Source organism: Poecilia mexicana, unplaced genomic scaffold, assembly GCF_051168715.1.
Source record: "Poecilia mexicana isolate PSO_F unplaced genomic scaffold, ASM5116871v1 scaffold_5, whole genome shotgun sequence".
NCBI classification, from domain to species: domain Eukaryota; kingdom Metazoa; phylum Chordata; class Actinopteri; order Cyprinodontiformes; family Poeciliidae; genus Poecilia; species Poecilia mexicana.
In genome coordinates this window covers 22,829,686-22,855,154 of record NW_028263374.1, presented here as the reverse complement: position 1 = coordinate 22,855,154, position 25,469 = coordinate 22,829,686, and the positions used below count along the sequence as shown (strand labels likewise).

At 35.7% G+C, this 25,469-nt stretch overlaps 2 protein-coding genes across 5 annotated transcripts; one reads left to right on the top strand and one right to left on the bottom strand.

The window, feature by feature from the left end:
• Positions 1-2,610: 2,610 nt before the first annotated feature.
• rtf2 (replication termination factor 2) lies at positions 2,611-21,989 on the top strand. The gene is made up of 9 exons (XM_014996305.2): positions 2,611-2,772; positions 3,054-3,148; positions 3,387-3,480; positions 3,591-3,730; positions 4,901-4,979; positions 17,118-17,228; positions 17,747-17,801; positions 20,889-20,963; positions 21,246-21,989. Exons 1-9 carry the CDS (start codon positions 2,704-2,706, stop codon positions 21,440-21,442), a joined length of 915 nt encoding a protein of 304 aa, XP_014851791.2. The 5' UTR covers positions 2,611-2,703; the 3' UTR covers positions 21,443-21,989.
• gcnt7 (glucosaminyl (N-acetyl) transferase family member 7) lies at positions 6,752-25,111 on the bottom strand. 4 transcript variants are annotated; one of them, XM_088005750.1, is made up of 7 exons: positions 25,014-25,111; positions 23,162-23,238; positions 11,169-11,362; positions 10,888-10,926; positions 10,048-10,789; positions 7,437-7,532; positions 6,752-7,325 (listed from the first exon to the last, which is right to left on the bottom strand). In XM_088005750.1, exons 3-7 carry the CDS (start codon positions 11,313-11,315, stop codon positions 7,108-7,110), a joined length of 1,242 nt encoding a protein of 413 aa, XP_087861876.1. In that variant the 5' UTR covers positions 11,316-11,362; positions 23,162-23,238; positions 25,014-25,111; the 3' UTR covers positions 6,752-7,107. The 4 variants fall into 4 exon arrangements, with proteins under 4 accessions (XP_087861876.1, XP_014851787.1, XP_014851789.1 ...); XM_014996301.2 differs by having other exon boundaries at positions 23,166-23,238; XM_014996303.2 differs by lacking the exon at positions 25,014-25,111 and adding an exon at positions 23,678-24,654 and having other exon boundaries at positions 23,166-23,238.
• Positions 25,112-25,469: the final 358 nt, after the last annotated feature.

The following is a 25,469-nucleotide window of genomic DNA, read 5'->3' as shown; positions in this document are numbered from 1 at the left end:
TTATAAATCTGAAATGACACACCTATTTTGCAGTTAATCATTGAATTACATCAAATGTTGCCTTTATTGCAAGATGTGTAAATATAATTAATTACAATAAAATTTTAAATTGGGAAATGTTTTGTGACAGAATTTTAAGGCAAATATTTCTTATATTGTGGGATTTTAATCATAATGGTATGGAAAGGCACAACATTGGGGAAAATATTCAAGGGGATGACAAGATGGCAGCAACTTATCCTTTTGAGAAGGCACATTAAAACCAAAAAACATAACATCATTTTATTTGTCTCATATACAGGGAGGAAGGGTGGATTAGTGTCGAGTGATTAGTGCACAGTGACATTAAATTATTAGTAAATAATTAGTTAAATGGTGAGTGCAGGAGTGATAGCATGGCATAATGGTAAAAAACATACAAATAAATAAGATTAATTGATTAAATTAATATATGTAATAAAAAAATCGGTTTGGGGGATTAAGTTAGGTTAGGTAATGCTTTATTAATCCACAGGAAATTACAATATTTGTGGGGCCTTGATGTTGTCTTATTTGCGCCACTGAACTGATATGTATCAATTGGGCTCCCATTTAGAAGACATCAAGTTGTAAACTCTCTTTTTGTTATAACATTAATATAAAGTAAGTGTAGATGACATTATGCATATTTTGGCACTAACATGTGAATATAAAATGTTCAAAATGCCCATTTTAGCTTAAAGTAAAACTGGAACAGAACAGTTGCAGGTGAAATAAATATCTATTTATGAATAGATAAATATCTATTTATTTCACCAAAGTGAATGTCACGTCCAAATTATGACACAAGTGTGGCCTTCTTGAGGAAAAGATAGCAAGAGAAAACTGGGATTAACTGGTAACAACACAAAGGAAACAGAACACCATTGTTCCAAGCCTCCTTTGTCCAGCAGGCATTGTTCAGTGTGTGTTCCTGGTGTTGTTGATTTGCACATCAGCCTGGGGTGCTGTACTCTCTCAAAGATAGTTTGCTAACAGAGCTTTCACTCCATTGCCTCTAATGAAAATCCATACTAAACATTTAGCTCTGTGTGAGAAAGGGGGGAAATTCAATAAGACACATAACATAATTTATAAATTACAGGAAGAAGCAATCGAACCGACAGGCAAAATGCAGGGATGTTTCTTTGATTCTGCTTGCTAATTTTGCCACATTTTCAGGACCGAATCTAAATGCCCGAGTGAGAAGTGTGTATGCGTGTGTGTGAGATGAGACCAAAACCTCATTTTCCCTTACAAAATGAAATCCAGCTTTGTTTTTCATTCAGTCTGTTCTTCCACACAAATTATTAGTCATGCCGCCAGCAATGTCTCCACTGAGGTATTCCCCAAACTAATGGTCGCTCTTGGACAGCACCGTCGATAGTAAACTAATCTGCAGCCTGCGAGGCACAGGAAACAGATCTCATTAGCACTCATTGAACTATCTTCTAAGGAAACTTTCATCTTTAGACCACTCTGACAACAGGCCTGAAAGCCAGACTAATGTCACTTACTAGTTCTGAGTTTAATGGGTGCCTGAAAATGTCTCATAGATGGATGAGCAGTAAAAGAGTGAAGTAACCTGAGTTATTTTTTTTTCCTTATGCATTCTTGCAGCAGTCAATGGAGATTAAGCAATAGTTTGAAGTGCTGTATATGGCTATATATGAGGTTTTCTTACTGTTTTAACTCTTACAACATTTTAAGCACCTGAAATCAATTCTTTATGCATTTTGCTTCTGTGCATGCCATACTTTATTCAAATGTATTTTCTTTTCTTTGTGTAAAATGCAAAACAAACATGTTTATAATATTCATTAATACCCCCAATAATAACCGTAGTACACTTTCGCACTTTGGAAATATAAAGCATCTGCAAATACATAAAGACCGCTCCATTTTAATAGCTTTTCAAATGAACTTGTAGTTGAAGTAAGAGCGCCACAGTGTGGTCAAAGAACAAGCATCTGTAGAACTTAAAATTAGATGCCCACTTTATAGCATCGTGTTCTCTACAGTGAACAGCTAAAAAGCCATTTTTTTGTGTCCATTTTTAGTGGGTGGGTGCTGTGTCTTTTGTATGCAAGCCAGTTCTTTCGTCTCCAGTGCAGAGTTGTCAAAAGACATCCATTTAGAGACACTGACCTAAAATTTAGCTTCATCCCTACTCCAAAACACATGCATCAAAATTGTAGAATTATCTCATTAAGTTTTGTAGAGGCCTGGTAATTAACCAAGCCAATCATTTATTCCAAATAAGTTAGAAGAGGGATGCGTCAAGAGCGTAGCTCTAAAGAAACAAAGTTGGAGACTTCTGCCCTAGTGTGTTTTTCCTAACATCTCCCATCTATTATGATTTGTCAAATAATGTTCAAGTCTACAGACATGTTTGCTGAGTGGACATGTGGAAATAAATCTCTTCGGAAACAGTTTCCAAAGTGGTTATGTATTTTAATTATTTTTTTATTTATTTAATGCCTAACAAAGTCAAAAAATCCGGGGAGATTGTGACGATTTATGCATTTAGTACCACTAAGGGGCGATATTAAATACGTCTCACCTATCGCGAGATTTGAAGTTTTCTCCTTGTTTGTTTACAACCCGAGAACTTCCTGTTAGCTTTACTTCAGCTTTGTCCGTGTTTGCTAACAGCTTCATTTTAGCTAAACGTCAGTTTTCAAGATGGGATGTGATGGTGGGACGATTCCAAAAAGACATGAGTTGGTGAAAGGACCAAAAAAAGTTGAAAAGGTTTGTGTTTCTTTATATTTCGTTTACAATTGGGTTATGGTTAGCTAAAGCCGTTGACGAAAGCAATAAGTGGCTCGCTAATGCTAACGGCTAAACTTGTTATACGCTTGTAGTTATTTGTTGTTTTACCTAATTTAGAGACATGTTTTCTTATAGACATTTATACTCACAGAGTTAGTAGAAATTAAGTAAAGTTCACCTCTGGAGACAACTATTAGTGTTATTAACGAGCTAAAGACAAGACTAGTTACTTAGCGTAATAGCCTTTCTGATTACCCCAGGTTGACAAGAATGCTGAACTCGCTGCCAAGTGGAAGTACTGCGCCTTGAGCCAAGAGAAACTGAGGCGACCCATCGTTTCATGTGAACTGGGCAGGTAAGATGCTTTTGTCAACACAAAACGCCACTTTGAGACGAGGTTCAGTTACCATCGTACATTATAGGCATCATTAGGCTTACCATTTAGTACAGGGAAAAAAAAGTAACAAGTAATTGAACAAATAAATAATATGTTATCGTAATGATACCTATGAGATTGGGCCATGCAATTTTACTTTGCATCCTTAAATTAATCTATTTAGACGCCCTGAAATATTGACGATGTTGTTTTCCAGACTTTATAACAAAGATGCTATCATTGAATACCTCCTGGATAAATCTGCTGAAAGACCAAACGCTGAGGCTGTTACGCACATCCGTGGGATTAAGGTATATTTATTGTAAAGTGAAAACATGTATTTTGATGTACATGAGCTTAAGCTCAAGTGACTGCGTCTGTTTAATTTATAACCTTTTTTGGAATGTTTCTGTCCTTGCAGGATATAAAGGAGCTCAACTTGACTGATAACCCTGAATGGGAGGGAGAGAGGAGAAGTACAAAAGGAGACAGATATGAGGACATCCACTGTGGCATGTTCATCTGTCCTGTTGTTGGCCTAGAGATGAATGGAAAGCACAGGTAATAAATAGTATTTTCTGGCCTTAAACCTAAGATTTCATAATAAAGACCTGAAAAAAATGCCACAAAATGTTTTCATGTAGGTTCAAAGTATATTATCTGGGGTAGGGCTGTTTAATTTTATCGATTCTACCATATTCAGCAATATTTTTTTCCTTAGAAAGTAACAATTTTTCATTCCCGAGTATTGATACATTAAATCCTACTTTGAGTTTCATGTCTAATCCACATATATTAAATGACAGCTATCACACATGGCATTTTTTACCCAGTTGCTTATGTATATTAAAAAATACATGTAATGAAACAACCAGTTACAATTATTTAAATAATGAAGTAGATAAATTACATTATCTAAGTGAATAAGACAAAATAGGTTCATTTTCTGCATAATCAAATGCACAAAATCACAGAATCAACATTTCATCAAAGTAAATGTATAGCAAATGTATAACAAAATCAACATTTGTTACACCAGTGTTACACTATCAGCTCATTTAAGTCAATCCGAGTCTGTGGAACAGTCACAAAATGTCACTACAATCACTCTGTCCCTCTAAAATTTTTCAGAAAATCTTAAAAATGTATTGAATCTTACCAAATCGTATTGTTTGCTGTATATTGTATTGTTTGCTGAATATCAAAAACAATATTGTTTTGTTTTTCACATATCGTATTGCATCGTGAGATTAGTGTATCGCTACATCCCTAATATGGGGTATGTTCCTGTTGCAGATGTAATTAATGGTATGCTAAAGATTTGTGTCCTTTATAAATTCTGTTCAACTCTTTGTTTTATATGTACTCATTATGCTTCCCAGACAGGTGCTGTTTTCTGGTACCTTAGGAACTCTGACATGTCATGTAATTTTCAGTGCTCCCATTACCGCTTTTTAAAAAATACTGGCCAAGCTGTATAGTTTTTAAAATTCAAAAAGCTGTACAGTTATAACTTTACCATCCCTAAAGTGAGGAATCATTTTAATATGTTTAAAGTCAACTTGAATTGTATCCTTGATTATTAAAATGTTTTTTCTCTGCTGTAAGGTGCAGTGATTGGTCAACAAAAACATAATACAAGTTTACTTTGTTCACAAAATAACTTAGCTACTTGAGAAACTAGGAAAAAAAACTGAGAAAACACTTATGCTTCATTTGTTTTTCTTTTAGGTTCTGCTACTTGCAGACCTGTGGTTGTGTGTTTTCAGACAGGGCCCTTAAGGAGGTAAAGACTGAGATCTGCCATAAGGTAAGCATTTTTTGTATGTTTTTATTTACCTTTTTTGGTACTTACAAGTATTTTTCATGTCTTTGTATGATTCCACATAACTGTTTAGTCAGTGAAATGTCAGTGGCACCTGGCTCACTGTTGATAGTATGTGGCTCATTATCTGGTGCCATCATGGGTTTGACATAGCCTGAGTAGTTGATGGGAAGAGCACTGGTAATGACTTTTTGAAAGGCTCAGACCTTAACCTGACAAAAAAAACAAAAAAAAACAAAAAAAAAACAGTCCTCCTTTTTATTTTCTCTCTTTGTCTGTAATATGTAATGCACAATGCTACATGTAGCACAAATTAAACGCCGCACAAACACCCAATACCAACTACCAGGCATGATGTTGGAGGGAGCATGATTTGGGCTTCCTTTGTTGTTTTACATGCTCTGTGTATGTGGAAGTCATTGTTGACATGTAAACCTACCTGTTTATGAAAGTACTCTACAGTAGAGAGAGAGACTATAAATGTGACAGCATGAGACTGGCTGAAACAGGTTCATCAGCAGATAAATGACCTGAAACAACAGCAAATCCACAACAGAATTACTGAAAATATAAATCAAGGTGTTAAAATGGTCGAGTCAAAGACCAGACTTCTTGTAGTATGCTCTGCAGATGGGTTTTCTTAAAAAAGATGACCCCACATTTGAAGTTGTGTAGAAAATGACAATTGGAGCTTTTGCTGCTAAAAGTGGCCCAATGACCCAGCAAATAATATGGAGATGTACTGGTTGTTTCCCATGGTTGTAGTCGTTTCGTAGATGCATTGTTCACATTTCAGCTCGACCTTTCTGGATTTCCTTTCTGACCCAATTGTAGCCACATGGGAATCTGTCAGCAATGGAATTAGAAGTTATTTTAGTTTTTGACCTTTTAGTTTGACATAACTTCAAAGTTGTGTTTACAATTTCTCTAGGTTAGGCTATTTTTTTTAGAAATAAGGCAGTAGATAAAAGCTGACCTCTTTTGGTGTCTCTGTTGAAGTAAAAGTATGTTGAAGACAGTCATGGTCTAGCTGTTTTGAGTTAGTCAAAAATAAGGTTAAGCTACCAAAAATAACTGTCTTTCTCATGAGAAACTGACCCTGATACAAGCTGGGACTTCAGCTTGTATCAGGGTCTTTTGGGGCTATCATGCTGGCTGACTGTAAAAGGTTTATTTTTAGATGTGCTTTTGCGTTCCAAGGAGGAACTCGTTAAAATGCTTGCTGGGAAATTTGGAGAATGCGAGAAAATGTTGAATGTTTAGCTAAAAATGTTTGACATGCATTTCTGTTCATTTTCAGTTTGTAGTTGTGTTGAAGTTTTTTGTTTTTTTTTCCATTTGGATTTTAGGAATGGAATATTTGATTTTCAGGCCTGTGTTTAGCTCAAAAATGTTGGGATGTGAGTTTTCAATATAGCATTTTTTTATTTTGCATCCTGTTTAATTTATGCGGAAAGCATTTCTGTCAAACATTTCTCAGATTCATGTCTGATTTTTTTATTATTTAATTTAATTCAGTGGCTAATAACTGTAGATTTTGCTTGGTATATCAACATTTGTATCTTGGAGCAGGAACACACTTTAACAATTCTTTGTGATATGAAGGCAGAATTGACATCAGTACGTTCCTACAGCTGTGTTTGATCTTTTAATTTCATGTTAAGACTTTCAGAGATGTTTGGCTTTCACTTTTTAATGATAATCTAGTGCTTATCTTACATCACAGAAACCAATGTAGCGATAGTCAATGAACTCAATTAACAGAGTAAACAATTTATTCTAGAAGTTGAAAGTTTCTTTTCACATTTTTTTACATATTTATTTAATATTAAAACAATAAATTACTTTATAAAAATATCCCTTTTTAAGCTGTACATAATATGAAACTATGGTTTTAAATAAATAACCAACAGTTTTTCCAAGACTTTGTGTGACAAAAATGTCCAAATGGGATAGATAATAAATAATCAGAGGAAAGTTAAGAGTTTAATAAATAGTGCAGTTATGTTGCTCTCACAATTCAGGGCACTGGATTCACGTTTTGACATAGCCAGCTAGGGAGACACAGATTTATCAGCATAATGATGTCGGTAGCGATTTCAACACTTCTGTTTCAGAAGTTAATTGAGTTATTGTGGGACCATAGCAGCCATGATGGATTTATAGGAACAGTTGCCTGCTTCAGGACTTTATTTCTGTGCCACTGCTCCAAACAATCTAGTGCCTCTGGAAATGTATTAATCTCAAACTTATTGGCGAACATGCTCTTCTTCTCGATGATCCATGGAATGTCTTCTATCCCATAGACACAGATGTCCCGTACATAATGCCCTGGAAAAAAAAAAAAAAAACATTTGAAGAAAAATCTGAACTGCACATATTTTTTTTTTTACGTTTCACACTAAACCAGCAGTTAACTAGCATAAATTTATGGTCTGATACCTTTGCAACCATCATGTGTCTTTCCTTCTTGGTCCCTCCACTTGATTGCCCGGATAGCTCCTTCCCAACCTCCATCAATATGATTGCCTGGAGCTTCTGCATGTGACATGACAATATGAACATGAACAGCTGTACCAAAATTACAGAAGTGTGTTTACAAACATGTGAAAAACATACATTTTTACGTTAAAGATTTAGTTTATATTCATAGATCATCTCAGAAAAAAATGTCATATTCTATTCTACAGAAAAACATGAAGAAAAATGTAGCAAATTTGTTATCACTTTTAAGAAAGTAAGTCAATTTAAATATAATTTAAAACTAAAGCATTTATAATAATTAACTAAAAAAAATCTTTCAGCAAGACATCCTATGAGGATTTGATTTGTTTTTTCACTGCTTAAGTCATGCAGTCACAGTTCTGATTGCACAAGTATTTCCAAGACGGTTGAATTTCTGTGGACTCTTAGAGACTTGTGGAGGAGTCCACTTATGTAGTACTCAGTAATGTGATGCATGTATGACTAAAGGGAAGTCTGATTTCTCAAAGATATTCCTCTTCCTGACAAGTAATGGAATTAATTAATCATTTCCTGTCAACAGCAACAGTCACAGCATCACCACTTCCAGTAAAAACCTTTTTTAAAGTCCCTCCCAAAGTCTTTTGTGCAGAAATGGTCCACGTTGTGCCATACATCCTTGTAAAAATATTGAAAAGCAAACGGACACCCTAGTTTTATGAGTTCTCTGTTTGTGCAGCATGTTGGAACAGCAGCTTATCTACAGCAGAGAGGAAACAGATGAGCTTGTCAGGAAAGCCAGCTCTGTGTCCATGAGCCCCCAGGACTCAGTACAGGTGACGGGAAACAAAAGGACTCTGGTTAAAATTAAATAACATCACTGATGATCAGTGACAGACTGTTGCATTCTAAGGCTGCGTTCACACTGCAGCCTGAAGTGACCCGATTGTCAAATCAATTTTTTATTTTTTTTTTGCCAGGGCCATTCACACTTTAACACATATGTGACCTCTATGTATTCTGCAGTCTGAACGGACAAACGACCTGAAAGGGCCCCGCATGTGCAGTAAAGGGCGCAATAGCTTCAGCGTTCTCAGTGTTCTGCCAACCGCCATAAAAAGAAGTGCAGTTTGCAGAAGTAAACATGGTTGCTAGCATATTAATGACTTAATATGTCCGTGATGGTTGTTGTTATTCTTCCCACTTGTTCGAATCAGGACGCAGAATAGTGAGATTTGCTGAGTATCAGTGACGTTCAGTTCGGATGAATGCGACCTGAACGTTGGGTCGCATTTGAATCGGATATGCAAGTGGCCTGGTTTGCATTCGAAAAGAATCCGACCTTTGCTGTTCAGACTGTCGTGAAAAGATCAGATACAGCTCACATTAGGTCAAAAAACTCGAAATTGGGTCACTTCAGCCTGCAGTGTAAACACAGCCTAAGAGCACAAAGGTGTGTTTTTGGAGATCCTTCCTCCCAGCGGCTGTTGCGTTGTATTGCCATCATGTCTCACAGAAAACTCAACAGGTGTTTACATCTCTTGCACATCTATTTTGTCTGCAGTTGTTATTTTCATATATTGTGAATAGTCTGTTGTGTTTAATGCACAAATACAAAAAAAAAATCTTACTCAGTTGCATACTCTTTGGATCGTAGTATGCTATTTCTCATAACTGCGCAGTATTTTTTTTACACTATAATCTTGCCCTTGCTAAGCAGTGTAACATTTTAAATTTTGTTTTTTTATATAAATATACATATTTTAATACTTTTGTCATTGTGTGAACCTACATGCCTTGATGTCCTGTCACTTTGTTGCTGTTCCACCTGTAGTCCCCCCTGTGGTTACATAAGGGATGTCTAGTCTATTTTGATCGCAGTACTATATTGTGTGTCATATGTAAATGGAAATGTGCTACTTTAGGTAAAATATCATACCATGGCTTATTTTTTCACATTTGTCAAAATGTTGATGGTTTATCCTCTACCATTTATTTAGAGCTGCCATAATTGTGTAGTTTAATAAGGAGGTGATCTTAGGTTTCCAGTTCTGTGTTGTTATAAAACACTTATGTGCATCACTTCCTTTCCAATCAAAAAATTCATAATGCAAATCTATTTTGTTAGAGTCCATCCCATGCTCCTGTGGTCAAACCACACTTGTTCAGATAACTCCGCATGCTGCACTAATAGCTACATCTCTCATGTATGTGATGCTGGATTATCAAATAGGCAGATATGCTATTAGTTGTGTACATTTATTCTTTTTTATTTTTCGCAAAGACTCGTTTCATCTGGACTAAATGTGTCTTTGGACACAAATGCCAGGGTGAAATGTTCTTTTGCTTGTCTCATCAGTTACTTAGTTGATGTTGCATTCCACATTTTACAAAATGCTAACAACAAATGATGTAATGCTGTCTCACATTATGTGAACATAAGCTGTTTGATCCTGCTGAAATGTTTGGCACTTGAGTTTCCTGTGTGGGTCATCCCTCTCAGCATTTTAAACTCGTGTCAGTTAAACTCCTTAGATTTGTCCAGTTGGATTAGATTATTCTGTGTGTCTGTTTGCAACAAGCGGATTACCTTTTATATGGTTGAGTGTCACAAAGTAGTGCTCGTCTGGACTAAATGTGTCTTTGGACCACTCCAGGAAGTCATGGGCTATTTGGTTCTTCAGAACAAAGTTCACAAAATCTCTTGTGAGAGCATAGTATGCCGTTCCAAAATAAATTTTCAAATTGTGAGGAGGAGGAGGTTTTGTGTGTCTTGGCACCCTTGGGGCAACATGTGACCCCACAATCTCGTGATGCTGGAATCGTGTTCTGTGCTTCATAGTGGCTGGCTGTTTGACTCCAGGTGTCATGTTTTTGTCCCTCCATCCAGTGCTTTGCATATACTGCACCAGTTCCAGGTTGCTCATGGTTGGGAAATCTTGCCCACATAAATTTATTACTTTCCTCCAAGCTATTGGAGAGGCAATGAGATCCGTCATGCAGTTCAAGTCAGCTTGCAGGCGTGAAAATCCTGCATATGTCACTTTTTCACTGCGACTGGAGAGGAACACGTTACCAAAGCAACTGACGAGCTTTTGTACGGCTTCGTGGTACTCCTTTGGAGCCTTGGCATCCACATGTATGCAGTAAACATTTTGTGGCATGTAGATGGCTCGAAGCATACGAACAAAAATATCTAGCTCCTTGTGAATAGTGACAATGAAAGCCAGAGGATAGTTCTCTTCTTCACGACTCAGAGTTGTGTTGATAAAGTGTAGTTCTTTAGTCAAATTTGAACATTGCAGATTGGTACTTTGAATATAACTTCCCACCTGTGGAAAGAAGAAGTACATATTAATTCAGTTTCTTTACAGAGATGATATTTTATTAGATTTTTTTAACAGTTCAGTTATTTAGAATGTACACTCACATTTTTGGGTAGTGCCAACCTGTTGATCTGTTTCCCGTTCTGTGGATCAGGATTTGTTCTTTTACTTGTGTTCATGTCCTATTTTTTAATCATTTATTTCTATTATCGCCTTTATCAGACATTCTACTGTTGTATATACTGGTGCCAAGTCAGGCCAAATCAATAAGCAAAATACTGCTGAAATGTTATCAGTTGTCTGTAAATTTTTAACTTTTACCTTGACAAAATTAAATTGAATGTAAAAGCTGTTGTGCACTTTATCAGTCAAAGGAAATACATACCTGACAGTAATTTTCTCTTTTCTCAATGCCAGCCAGGGTGGGCTTACTGCTTGTAGTACTAGTTCTACTCAGCCAATAAATTATTGAACACGCCACAACCCCCAGGCAGAACAGAAAGCTACATTTTCTGCCTCCAAGCTGGTGCATAATAGCCTTGTTTCACTCTTGTATTTCAGCACCACCACGGCTTATTCCTACGAAAGAAACCCAGATTGGTTAGTTCCAGACATATCTCTCTTTTGGGAATATCAAATAAGGTTAAACGTGTAGGTTACATCTTATTGATGAAGCCACTTTTAAGTAGTCAAGTGTACAAAGTCTAGGTGCTAAAAGTGGGTATCTGACATGCAACACAAAAAAACTTTTTATTAACCAATTCCTTTTTCAGACTGTGAAAAAGTCTGGTCAACAGTAAAGTATTATACATTTTAGATTCCATTATGTCAATTAAACTAATAGATAACTACAAAAACAAATAAATATTGCAAGTTGTGCTTAAATTTTTTTTCTTCTAACGGAAGAAAAAAAATTATGAAACGGCTACTTCTCTGTCATAAAACATGGTTTTGTGTGTCCACACTTCCTTATGTAAGTCTCAACCATAAGAACATCTTCCTGTATAGCAAGAAGACGTTGATCCCTTAAACCTGGAAACCATTCATTTTAATGGAGAAGAGCTACTTTCTTAAAGTCTCTGGTCAGATTATGTGTGCATTTTCTTAAATGGTAATACATTGTAAATAACTAATTTAATAAATTTATATAGGACTTCTCTAATCATATCAACCACGGAAAGCATTTTTACCCTATATCCACATTTACCCGTCAGCACTAACAGGCACGCACACAATCATGTATCTACATGCAGATCAGTAGATAGCTTTGGGTTTAGTACCATGTCCAGGTATGGTACTAAACCCATGGGAAGTTAGAATCAAACCTAAAATATTCTTATTACAAAACTCTTCACCCTAAGCTACAGTTGCATCTGTGGCTTAGGTGCAACTAAGCCACCTATGCCATTGTCAGAGGGGGATGTTATGGTATGGAAATATGCAGATTTCAACACTCAGTTTTGGTATGCTCAACTGTTAGTGACACATGAATTGGTAGTTTTATTACACCATACAGCTAGTTTTTATTTTTCTAATTGCATGTGAATGCATAGTGGCTATGATATATACTTAAATGATAAACATTTCATTACTTTCAATATTTGAGCAAACTCTAAATGACTATTACTTCCATACCATTCCATTTTTGTGGATCTGTCAGAGTTTCTTTTTAATTGTTGTGGAAAAACGGTATGAATTTAATCGAAAACTTTACTTCTGTGTACACTTCAATGTTTTTGCATTGATTATCTTGTAATCATTAGAAATGTATATAGAAGTTGTCATCAGTCATTGTGGAGTTTTGTGGTGTCCTTAAGGTTGGAGCTATGAGGGTCCAGTAGTGCAAATAATTCTTCAGCAACTGTCACACTGATCATTCAGAGAAAGAACAAAAAAACTTCCACAAATGTATTTTATGTAACTATTATTCAATAAGCTGTTGGAAAATGTTCTATCTCTCTTGTCTCTTTTACAGACTTGCCTAAATAAAGCTTTGAGGAAAAAACTTCACATAATTGGGGGGATGGTTAAACATGGAGGCTCCAGCTGATTGACAGAGTTGTTTTTACATATCTCATGTTCAAAGTGGCATAAAATCTCTGCCTTGAACAAACAGAGATATTTTCGCTCTTCTAAGATCATTCATAATGTGCTAGAAAAAACAACAAAAATAGCATGCTTTGTTGAATCCCACACAGTACAAGAAAAGCACAATTCCCAGAGGGAAGTGATATTTTGAGGAAATATGTAGATTTACAGGCTTCTGTTGAAATACTTTTCCCCAGTGGCCATGTTGATCTGTGGATTTGATTAAAGCAGCTACTTGTATAGGAAATGCCTTACAGCTTTTTTCCCGCCCTCAGATTGCTTTGAAAGAAAATGTTTGCCTCATACTGTTTTCTTGTTTTTGCTTTGTAACAGTTAAAAAAGTTTCAAAACATGTAAAAAAAAAAAAAGCAAAAAACATCCAAGCCAAGCAACTCTAATGTAAAAAAATATAATTGCCTTCCTCAATCATGAACATCTGAGCCCATTGTAGGCCTAACTTCCCTCAGAAGAAATCAGCGGTCATGTTCCAAAAATAAAAATATAACTGGACTGAAAAAAACCCCACTGCTGACCAAAATGAATTCAAAGTCGCTTGTCTCATTTCCCTAAATAAACATGTTCTAATTGCTACGATCATAAGGAAAGTATTTTGTGAACTGAGTCAAAAGGGACAATTTTCGGGAAGGTATATGGTGGGATTTGAGAAAAAGAGCATCATACTGAAAGTTTACAGGGCTGGTATTGTGGTCGGGGTCTGCTTTGCTGCTTCAGGAAAGCAGAGGAATTGATGTAAATGAAAGTACTGTGAGTTCTGCTTTCTACCAGAAAACCCTGAGGGACATTATCCACTCCTCAGTTCATGACTTTAAGCTCATGTGTACAAGTCATATAGCAGAACATTAATCCACTATATTCACTTCTGAAGTCCTTAAAAACAAACAATTTGGAAGTTTTTTAGAGTGGCCCAGTCAAAGTACAGGCTTAAATCCAATTACTATTCTGTGCCATAACTTTAATCTGTTTATTATCAAAACCATTCCAATTTGTGTGCAATGAAACAATCCTGCAAAGAAGAGTGGGCCAAAAATAAAACAGTATTTGCCACATATTCAAAACACTTGAGGACACCTATTACTACAAGCAGTTAATAGGTTGAAGGCTTCCTTTCTTCTTGTTTTTCTATTCTAAGTCGGTTTTTAATAGTTTTTTATTCTTGGCGAATTAAAAATTTGAAAACCACATTTTCTGTTTACATAGGTTGTCCTTGTCTTAGTGTAAAATAACTTTGATATTCTGAAATATCAGAAACACATAAAACAGCAGAAAACATTAAGGGACAAATACGTCTGAACAGCGTAGTCTTTAGTTTTACAAGACAACTGTTCCACTTCCCTCACACTTTTACCTCAATTATTTATATTCTGTGTAGATTAAACTCTTAAATCATCATTTGTGTCAAAAACAAATTCAAAAACATGCTAATTTACCTTCAGTAGGCAGTTCAGTCTGTTGTCTCTATGAAGAAATAACACTTTAAATCTTCAATCCTCTCAGGCTTCAATGCTCCTCAGAGCTGTCAGACTACAACCCGCACAGGGAAGTCCTCTCCACTAGCTCCATCAAGAAGAACAGCAGCAGAAATACGTACACTACTTCAGAGCTATATTTGGTTGTAAAGATCGCTTTGTTGTCCTCTGGCGGGGGCTGAGTCCTCTGAGCTCCAGTGTCTCTTAGAGTCAGCTGTGTGTGTGTTATGCTCGAGTTGTACTCGTTGCTGATTAGGTCGCTCCTACTCATATCCCCGTGAGAAAAGGTTCATCCTTCCCTGGTTGCCAGCAGTAACACAAAATGACACACGTGACATACAGGAACAGACTCACTCATCGCACTCTTTAGGTTTTTTTTTTTCCACTCTCCTCCCACATACGGCTTCCTACTTGCTTGTGCTTGCTGTATTTCTCTTCCTCTTCTTTCATTTTTATCTGTTTTACCTCAGCCCGTTTTATCTGTCCCCTTGCTCTTTGTCCCTCCATGTGTAATTAGGTCATACGTAATGAATCATCCATACAGCCTTTCCTGGTAAATACCACCCCTCTTGTTCTCCTTCTTGCAGATAATCAGCTCTCGCAGGTTCCTACTTGCCCTATTTGTTGATTTGATGTTAAGTGCTTCGCTTGCCAGCGGTCTGCCTTCTGTGGAAATGGCAGCATGAGAGTTAATGACTTCAGAGCAACATGCACAGAGGTTGTTTGCTGCTTGGTCAGCTTCTGAGCTTATCCCTCTTGTGTTGGACAGAGCACATGGCCAGAGCCCACACCCACAGTGGGGTATGATTGCACAATAGATCCCTTGCTGGTTGTTTCCCTTTGTGTTTGATTTCCTTTTTATTACAAGAAAGCCATTTTACTTGTTCTGTTCTTGTAGTACAGACATGCACTCGTAAATAATTTTTGAACTCTGAAAATACTTTTAAGTGTCTGTCAAATGAAAATGGGTAAAAATTTGTTTCCAAAAAGGGTCCAAGCAGAAATTACATTTGCTAGTCATTGTAATGACAGCAAAGCTTGAGAACTATGTAATTAAAGCTTCATTATTGTTGTGCCAAAGCGTGTGCAGTATTGTTTATAGTGTTTTATTAGATTTTATGGTAACACTTTATTGAAGGGGTGTGCATAAGACTGACATTTCAGTGTCATAAACATAACAACATCCTCATGAATGTTTGACTTTTGTCATAAAGTGTCATTATGTAAATAATGACACTTTTAATGCAACATTGACATTTTAATGGACTTTTAATGCACATTTTAATAGAACTTTGCATTAAGAGGGTCATTATTGACCAAATGATGCAAAGTTTACACTATTTTAATGGAATTTTAATGCAACTTTTAGTGCAACTTTGCATTAAAAGTGGGATTATTTACCAAGTGCCCCTTGCACACCCCTTCAAATAAAGTGTTACATTCACTTCATTGTCTCATTGGGTAAACTGAGTACGCCCTGAATACATGTAAATAGCCTTCCATATTTTACTATTTGCCTCTTTTGTCTATCTAATCCGTGCCACACATCCCTCACACATTTTGTTGCAGATTTCCATTAATCATCCTAAACAAACATTTAATTTGCAAGACAAAGCAGGGACCACATTTACTTGTTGAAAATGCTTCTCGAACTCATTTAACCCTGGCAGACGTACCTGTTGGACCAGTACATGAATCAAATGTGCCCTTGTGAATTTTGTCTGTACTGTGAAAAATATTAAAATATTAAGACACTTGTAGTTTTTTTTTTTTTGCTAAAGCCAATGCAGTTTATTCAATAGTCATACTTATTTTCTGGTTTCTGTTCAATTCAACATAATTGCTCTTTGATGAGATCATAGGTATTTTCAGTAGCATTCTTATAGAAAATGAAGGACAGTCATCTAAAAGCAAGTACGGTTAAGCCTAAATTCATTCTGCCCCTTGATAGATTTAGGTTTTTTGATTGATATTTAGGTTTGCTGATTGAAATATTAGTTTTATTTTAGGGTCGCTCAGCAAGGGGCTGGCAGCAAGTATCTGACAGGAAGTAGCTAAAGATTAGGGTGAAAACAAGGAGGCCTTCGTAACTCAAATGCTTCAAAAAGCTCTTTACCAAAGATAAATCATCAAAAAACCATTGCAAAAGCCTGCAGTAACCATACAATTGTATTGATTAATGTATAGTGTAATGCCAATAAGGTTTTTTTTTTTTTTTGTGCTGTCATTAGAATATTTTTTTCAGATCATTCACACTATGATAATAAGTAATGTAGTATCCCAGTACTCAATGGGAAATAAGGGAAACCTTATATCTCATCTGACAGTTGTCAGGGACAACTGACAGATGAGATATATTTTATTTTCTAGCTACTGGGATCCCCACCCCTTTTTTACTCCACCCTGGTCAACTGCCCTTTTCAACTGCCCATATCTATGGATGTTTTCAAAAAATGTTTAAGAAATTAGTTTATTATTTAAGTATTGCAAAAGAAGTATTTATCAATATTCTTTTTAGATATTTGTGTATATTTTTATCTTTTGACATAAAGTTGTTTCAGTTCCTTCTAATAGAAAATGTTTTCTGTTGAATGATAGTCACTTAAAATTTTAGAGGCATGAATAATTTTGAGCTTACCTGCTCCTTACAACAGTTTTAGGTTCTTGATTGTTATTTTATTGTATTTTATCAAATTAGATGATCCATCTTTTGATTTTCTGTTGTCTTTTTTACTTTAAATTGTTTCTTTGCATTACAGTGTGGGGATCCTTTTAAAGATGAAGACATAGTTGTGCTTAATGGCACAAAAGAGGAGGTCCAGAAGCTGAAGGAGAAGATGGAGGAGAAACGAGTTAAAGCAAAAACCAAGGTGAATTCTGTTGTGAAAATTTATGAAGATGCATTGGAGTTTTTTTCTGACCATATTGGTAGGCTTGTCATGATAACACATTTTACTATATTATAAATTGTTCCATAAAGTAATGAGATAAATTATAACATTGTTGTTTTGAGACCATTTTCAGCTAACATAATGATAACTACATAATAATGCAACTATACACCTTGGCCTGTCACAATAATGGATATTATTGGATGGTACATTTCCCAAGAAATTATTGCGATAGACAATAACAATGTTTGTTTTGAGACCATTTTCAAGTGATATGTTAATAATAGCATAATAATGCAAGTTTGCCTTCTCAAAGACTAATAAAATAGATAAAACACAACCAAAACTATTAATTAAATGGTTAATATGATATCTCAGAATGGAAATTATGGAGCTAATTTTAATTTATCATGTGATTAATTGATTGATTAAAGGCTTATAGTGTATAGGGATATTTAACTTATTTGTAATCATAATCTGTCCTATCTTCTTTACAGAAATCAAAGAAGAGCAAGGCAGTTGAAACTGTCTCTGCACCGCCAGAATCCAAAGGTCTGTTCAAAGTCCAATTGAGGCATTATGTTATTCAGAAATTGATTTATTTAATCATAATTATACAGCTTATAAAATGCTCCCCGTGATTTGGACATCACTTTGTATGGTGCGACCTGTCTATCACCAAGTTGCCTTTGAGCCTGATCATGTTTACAGCTTATCGTGACCCCACAACTTGACTGAATATAATACAATTTGTTTATTCTAGAATTTTCTACCCTGGTCTTCAGTAGCCCTGATTCTAAAGAATTACTTAATGAGCCATAAAGACTCACCATTCGGTCTACAAAACCCTATTCATCACCTGTTTATTTAAATCAGGTGTGTTCGAGCAGGGCCATATGTAAAACTCTGATTGTATGTTCCAACAGCCAGGATTAGAAAACTCTGGTTTACTCCATGAAGTAGATTCATTACTGTTCAATCCAAATTCAAATCCAAAGTACGTTATTGATCCTAAAGGGAAATTAAATGTCAAGTAGACCTGTTAATATGTCTAGTACTAAAAATTATTTTGGGTTACATTTTGTTCAGCTAAGAACTCGATATATCATTACTGCATTGCAACATACAATTTTGCCTTAATACATAAAGTAAGATTAGAATGAGTAAATGTAAAAATAATATTAATGCTATTTTTAGTATAAAGGAGCATTTATCATTTCTGTACTAGAACCCATCTCAGTAGTCGGTGGCTTCCTGTTTACAAAAACACAATAGTTACTCAAAGAGGATGCTTGTGCTTTACAGGAGAGCCAACTACAGTGCCTTGTGAAAGTATTCACCTCCCTTTGGCATTTTGCTACCTCACAACCTGGAACTAAAACGGATTATTTCAGGGTTTGCATCATTTCATTTGCAGAACAAACAAAATTAGAAAGTCTGCTGACATTTCTGTATACATCTGCTTTACTCATGGATTCACCTCAGCACAGCTATAGTGGTTAAGGTTTCTAAGGGCTGGAGAATAAATCAATAATAATATGTATTGCAAGAGAGGTTTGATCAATATAGGTAGATAATACATTTGATGGAAAATTCAAAATTCAATTTATAGAATATTCTTTGAACTCCAATCCAGAACCATACAGTATTCTTGGAGATATTGGCACATTTAAGACTTTAGCTGCTCAACCTCACAACCCACTAAGCCAAGTTAGCGGCTTCAACTAACTTACTCACTCTTTGGTTACCTAGCAACAACAAGCTGGGTAAGGAGTAGTTTCAAGTTCAACCTCAACTTTGGTTACATAGCAACAAGCTGTTGAACAACTTGCACAGCAGCAGTTTCAGGTTTTGCTACCATGTCTCATAACTGCTTAAAAATAAAAAGCTATAGTGTGGAGTGAAAACTGTGGATAAAACAGGTAAGGCCACACCATCAGTATGGCAGTATTTCAGATAACAGAAAACTAATCAATAGTTATTGATATCGACTGATATGAAACACTAAAATTGTGATGAGTTTTTTAGGATTATTGTCCAGCCCTAATTTCTAACCAGAGCGTATTCTGTACTCCACACACTTGGGTTTTGCAGTTTCCAAGGGACACAGTAAATGTTGTCATCTTCTAAAGCTGCTTTATTGATTCTCTTGTCCCTCATTTGGATGACAGTACTAATTATTTTCTCGATAATCAGCCTGGTACTGTACTGTGCACTGTTGACTGTTGACTGCATGCAGTTTAGTCTCTATTTACATTTTGTTCTTTTATTTTTATTTTTTCTTTAAACTTTATCTCTCTCTTTAATGCTACATTTTTGATTGAAAAACACTAACTGATCCAACAGAAGGTAACCCTTTGTCTTACTTTGATTGTTTTGCATTATTTTATATTTAAAATATGTTTTCAGCTTATTTTTCTGTGGTTTGTCTTTGTAGTTATATTATCTGCTTGTGAAATAGCAGGTGTCTTTAGCAACTTAACCACATTGTGAAGATAAACCGTTCAGCCAATTTAGCTGGAAATTCTTTCTCTTTTTTTTGTTTTTTACAAACATTAGTGTTACCTAGTGGACTGATTCAAACATGTCGCTTATCTATTTCCCCTTCTCTCTGTGTCTCTGTTTCTTTCTGTACTGCTGGAGGTACAACACTACAAGCTTTAATTTAATCAGAAGTCATTTGCTGTCCAGTGAAGATCAGAAATTACATTGGTTGAACCTCAGAACTCTGCGTCCATGATGACGAGTTAGAGGAAAACACAGAATTATTTATTTCCAACATCACATATGATGACGCACATTTTAAATACAGTGGTGTAATTAAGGCTTAAACTAGTAATTATTTTAGTAATTAATTTATCTATTGGTTATTTTGATGATTAACCAGATAAAAATTGACACATTCTGCAGATTTTTCACAGATGAATGACAGCTGAATATCAAAATGCATTTATGCATTGGCTAATTTTCTTTTTGAGTAGACAAACAATTGATGTACCCAGTAAAGTAACTGGAGAGAACAAGTGTATGGCTTTTTTTTTTTTTTTTTTTAGCTGGTGCAGCTAAAACCTTCTGCACTGTTATGTATATGGAAAAAAGCTTTGGACTTTACTGTCCAACTTACATTCAAAATTATTTTGAGTGTGATTTTCTTGACTCTGAAAGAAATGTTAAACGGCCCAACTACAGCAGGAACTTCTCATGAGCCAGGTTATACTCTGCATTCTGAATCTTGGTGTGGTTTCCTGTTAACCTCTTATCTGACCAGAGAACAAGTAGCTAGCTGCAAAATAACAACTGCAGCTAGCTACAAAAACTTTTCCATCAGCTTAAAAATCTAGCTTTTTGTTCTGCATGTATGGAAGTTATTAATCATTACAACACATGGATTACACAGTTTTCAATCTTTGTTCATTATAAATCAAATTGCCGCTCTTCTCTTTTTATGGATTTATTTGGTTTTGCTTGTTATTGCACCAAATCCTCTCCCAGAGGGCTTCTATCCTCCTCCACTTATCTGAACCCCTATCTCCCTTTAAAACATGTGTTAAACAACAGTAGTGCCTGGATACAACAGTGCTTTTATGATATTGGACACAATGAGTTTCTGTGTCTTAATTATTTTTCTCCCACCCACAGAGGATGCCCAGTCTCCACCAGTAGATGTAGCTGGGAGGAAATCCCAACAAAATGGAGACGAGAGCAGCCAATCAGGTGGATAAACACAATTAGCTGAAGGACTTTGAGACAGAGCTTATGTTTACTGAATTACAAAAAAAAAAAAAACTTTATTTTTCAGATTTTTTTTTTTAATAAATTTGTACTTTTGAGATATGAGAAAATGCAATTTCAGACTTATTTTGTAATAAATATGGCTTCTTCAATGATGCTACATTTTCATGAGTCCCACCCTGTTTGAATATAATTTTGTCTACAACTGTATCCCTCTTTTATTTGCCATGCCTAACCCTGCTACTGTGTCTCTCTCCCTCCCAGCTGTGGCTGGACCTTCTGGTACCTCCAGCTCCACAAAAGGCTCCAAATCTTTGGCAGCTTCTGCCACCAAGAGATCTATCCAAGACATGGAGGAAAAGTCTGAGGCTTTCAAGTCCCTCTTCACCACCCACAGCTCTGCTAAACGCTCTAAAGACCAGACGTCCAACTGGGTCACTCACACACCTTATCACTTTTAACAGCTATTTCTCAGTGCAGAAAACATGTTCTTTTGTTGTTTCTTTTCTTTTTTTTTTTTAAATTCATTAATTCAAGTCCCTCATTATGTAAACACCACACATGCATCATTCAGCTGACCTTTAATAAAGTCACCAGTATGCAAATGCATTCCCCGTTTACCTGTTCAGTTCCCAGTAGCTCCTTGTTTACATGTTGTGAACATTTTGCGAATCCCTCCCTATACACTTTGACGTTGTTTTGTAACCTGATGTCCTAATACAATTCCTCTTCAAACAACAACCTTCTTTATGTCCAGCCTTTGGACAGGAACTTTGCTCTGAAAAGTGAAAATCTGTTAAATCTTTAACCCTCATCTCTGGGCAGTCTTTTTTTCCCCATAACTTTCTTTTACTTTTTTGCAAATTAGCTATTTTATTGCATGAAGGGAACAAATGTCTCAATATTTTTTTTATTTAATCAGATTCTGTTTTTTTTTTTCTGCAATGATTTCCCCCGTGCTCTGTGCTGTGCAGATTTGGAAATAAAATGCTTATTGTGTGTTTATCACATGTGTTGTATGTTTGGATTAAGGTTGTTTGCACCAGGCTAAAGCAACACCAACTTATAGTGATGCACTTGAGAAAAAGTAGATAAATGACTTGCAAATTATATACTCTGGTTTAAAGAAGTTTATAGAAAATAGATTATTTTTCTAAACATTTATTTATTAAGCATTTTTTCTATGTAGCAGATGTCACAAAGTCAGAACAGAAAGACTGTGTGTTCTGGAAAATTGTCTTAAATGTACTATTCCTAAAAATACGAGGCAAGTTTCACAACATCAGCTTCCTTACCTACTTATCCCTGAAAGCAGTTAACTTGTTTTGGGTACAAAGACATCTTTAATAGGGAGAATGATTCTGGTCAAAGAGCCAAGAAGTTTATACAGTTAAAGCAAAATGTCTTTGGTACATCAAATAAAAAAGACTCACCTTTTTTTCTATGTGTCTCAAGTTAAATCAGAAAAAAAAACTTCTCTTTTTTAGCTCAGATGGAATTACCAAGATTATTTCCATTTGCTAAATGCCACAATGAAATGGTAAGAAACTGTCAGACTTATTTAGACAATCAGAAGTTTACATACAGATTTGCTATCTTGGTAAGCCATGAGAGGAATCCCAAGTAATGATGCCATGGCTTTGGGAACCTCTGAGAGGTTAAGTGACAACTTTGAGTTAACTGGATGCACACCTGAAACACGCTGCTTCTTTGACACAATGAGAAAGTCAAGAGAAATCAGCCAAGATATCAGGGAGAGCATTATGGTGCTTCACAAGTTTGGGTCATCCTCGGGACCAATTTCTGGATGATTGAAGGTGCTGCATTCATTTGTTATGCACAAGTGATGTGGAGATCCAACCATTACACCGATCAAGACAGGTTTTGTGTTTTGGCGATGAACATGTTTTGCTCTGAAATGTGCAAATCAACCCCAGAACAAAAAGCCAGACCTTGTGAAGATGTTGGTTAAAGCTGGTATAAGACTGTCACTTTCCACACTAAAATGTGACCATGGGCTGAAAAAAACACTGAATGAAGAGGAAACCTTTACTGGGGAAATATATCTATGTACGTACAATTTTGATCCTTGAAAAGATTAATAACTATTTGACATTTTTTTTCTTTCTCATTTTGACATTTTCACATATTCAACAAGTTTACACAATTGACTCACTCACTTACTTGCTCTTTATTATTTCCGCTGTTTCATCTGTCTGCCAGCCTTTATGTCCGGGGGTACCCTCTACGCCCAGATCTGTTTCCAAAATGAAGCAAAATTTATGCTCAAGTGGTTGGATATAATTTATAATGCCACAAAAACATGGCATTATAAATCAGTTTATTTTTAATACATATCCCTTGATATGAAATAATTACACCTGAGTAAATTAATCAATTTTTAATATAAAGTAGCCTGAATGTCAACAGTAACAAAGCATAGGCTATTGGCTATGTGGACATAGATTATTATAGCTCTTGTTTATATTAAATGACTTCCAAGTATTGCATATTGAGACGCACAAAAGCAGAATACACTAAAAAGAAAGTAAAACCACGGAGCTAAGGAATCGTCAACCAAAATCTGCCGTCACACTGGTACTTGTAAAAATGATTGTTAATCTTTTTTTTGCATATATTTTTGTCAGTACCCGTACATAAATAATAGATTAAAATAAAAGAAGGCTTTAACTTACATTAGAACTTTAAGTTTTCACGGATGAACAGGAACAAAAAAATTAAACTAAAAAAAAAAAGTAAAGTCAGAATGACGTAGCTAATCTACTTTAAAATACATTTTATTAAAATGTGACCTAAGAAATATCTCTTATTTATGAGATTTACCTGTGGTTACACAAAACATAAATTATTAATCGCCTCGTTTTGTCTTTTACTGCCTATGTGTGGAGGGGGTGTTTAACTGACTTGAAATGATAAATGTTGGAAATATACCGCAGAAAAACAAGAAGAAAATATGTATATGATTTAAATGTTTTGTTTTTCTATATAAATATACATGTGACTGTATAATCCATAAATTCGTGAAAAATTAATACTTGCTGTTACTATTAAACACCCCTAAGTTGGACCATACCATGAGTGAAGTAAACCGTTACAGTGGGAGGTGTCACATAACCGCTTTCCTGTAGCTGCCAAGAATTACAGTGGTTCACCAAACTCAAGCGTAAAATGACGGATTGCATAAATTCATTGACATAAGATTTTTTTTATTAACTTTAAAAAAAAAATAAACAAAAAAACAAACAAAGCATTGACAAATGACTCCAGACCCAAGACCCTCGGTTGTCTCCTTTTACGTCTGCTGCGACTATTTCCTAACAAACTTGTCATTCCGCACCCCGCAGCCTTCCGACTGTATTTTATAAGAAATGAAAACCTAAGTTCTTTTCAGTGTGGGTGTCTGGCCCACCCTGGGTTTTCCCACTCACTCTGAGGGCTGTGGCAAAGCGCGCTCTGCAGGAAGTGAGAAATATGCTGCTTAACCTATTTCTGAGACACATGTTCAGCTTTCAGATCAAACTCAGAAGAATTGGCTCTTCCGCAAACCCGCGAAAACCAGCTATTTATTGAAGAATAACGGAGCGTACAATCGTGTTTCCATTTAAGTTGGCTTTTATAGCTATGGTGGTTTTGTGTAGTCCTAAAACACAATACAAAGAAATTGTGTGAAAGGATATAAAATGCCCAGCTTACATTTACATTTATTAACCCACTAAGCAAAAAGGAAAAAATAAAATAAAATACATAATATACTTGAAGCTTTAAGAGTGGAAGAGTACACAAACCTACATTGATTAGTTGAGTTAATTTACAAACTGTGAGCTGCCCCTGTTACTCGGAAAATGTTCAATTAACAGGAAGCAAATGTTTAGAACAGATTATTTGCCACTGTATTCATTAATCTGCAATGCTGATGATAAACACAGGGTAGTATAGTTAAAAGCCCAAATATTTCCTCTCACATCTATAAAAAACAAGAAAAGCACGAAATACAATCTAGGAACCACTTACATTGGCCATGAACGCGCATCTCAAAACTATAAAGTCTGAAATTATCAACAAATTATTTCTTTCACCAATAGGTGGCGCCTCGGAACCATATGACACTACAGAAATGGAACCTGGGAATTCCTACAATGTTAAATCAAATGCTGATAAATTGAGATCTGGTGGGGGAATCTGTTGACTTGGCAGTTATCATAACTTGTGACTAAATGTTGTGACTCAGATTTGTCACAAGCCATTGGACATATTTGAACTTTCTGCCTTCCTTCCCAAGACGTTACATGTAGTAGAAAACTAACCCAGTGGGCCATGGTGAAGGCACAGTCATGCTGTGGTAGTGCTTTTTCTCAAGGGATGGGGAAGCTGTTAAGAAGTCATGGGGAAATGGATGGAGAATAAAAAAATAATACTGATAGAAAGTCTGATGGAAGCTGGAAAAAGGCAGTTGGTGCTAACATTCAG

What these genes read in the sequence shown, in the direction of transcription:
- rtf2 (XM_014996305.2), top strand. Translation starts at nt 2,704, where the DNA reads ATGGGATGTGATGGTGGGACGATTCCAAAAAGACATGAGTTGGTGAAA. An exon ending in GACCAAAAAAAGTTGAAAAG is followed by an intron (nt 2,773 to 3,053) that starts GTTTGTGTTTCT and finishes TGATTACCCCAG; the next exon opens with GTTGACAAGAATGCTGAACT. An exon ending in CGCACATCCGTGGGATTAAG is followed by an intron (nt 3,481 to 3,590) that starts GTATATTTATTG and finishes CTGTCCTTGCAG; the next exon opens with GATATAAAGGAGCTCAACTT.
- gcnt7 (XM_088005750.1), bottom strand. Translation starts at nt 11,315, where the DNA reads ATGCACCAGCTTGGAGGCAGAAAATGTAGCTTTCTGTTCTGCCTGGGG. An exon ending in AAAGAGAAAATTACTGTCAG is followed by an intron (nt 10,927 to 11,168) that starts GTATGTATTTCC and finishes CCTGATCCACAG; the next exon opens with AACGGGAAACAGATCAACAG. An exon ending in GACACATGATGGTTGCAAAG is followed by an intron (nt 7,326 to 7,436) that starts GTATCAGACCAT and finishes TTTTTTTTCCAG; the next exon opens with GGCATTATGTACGGGACATC.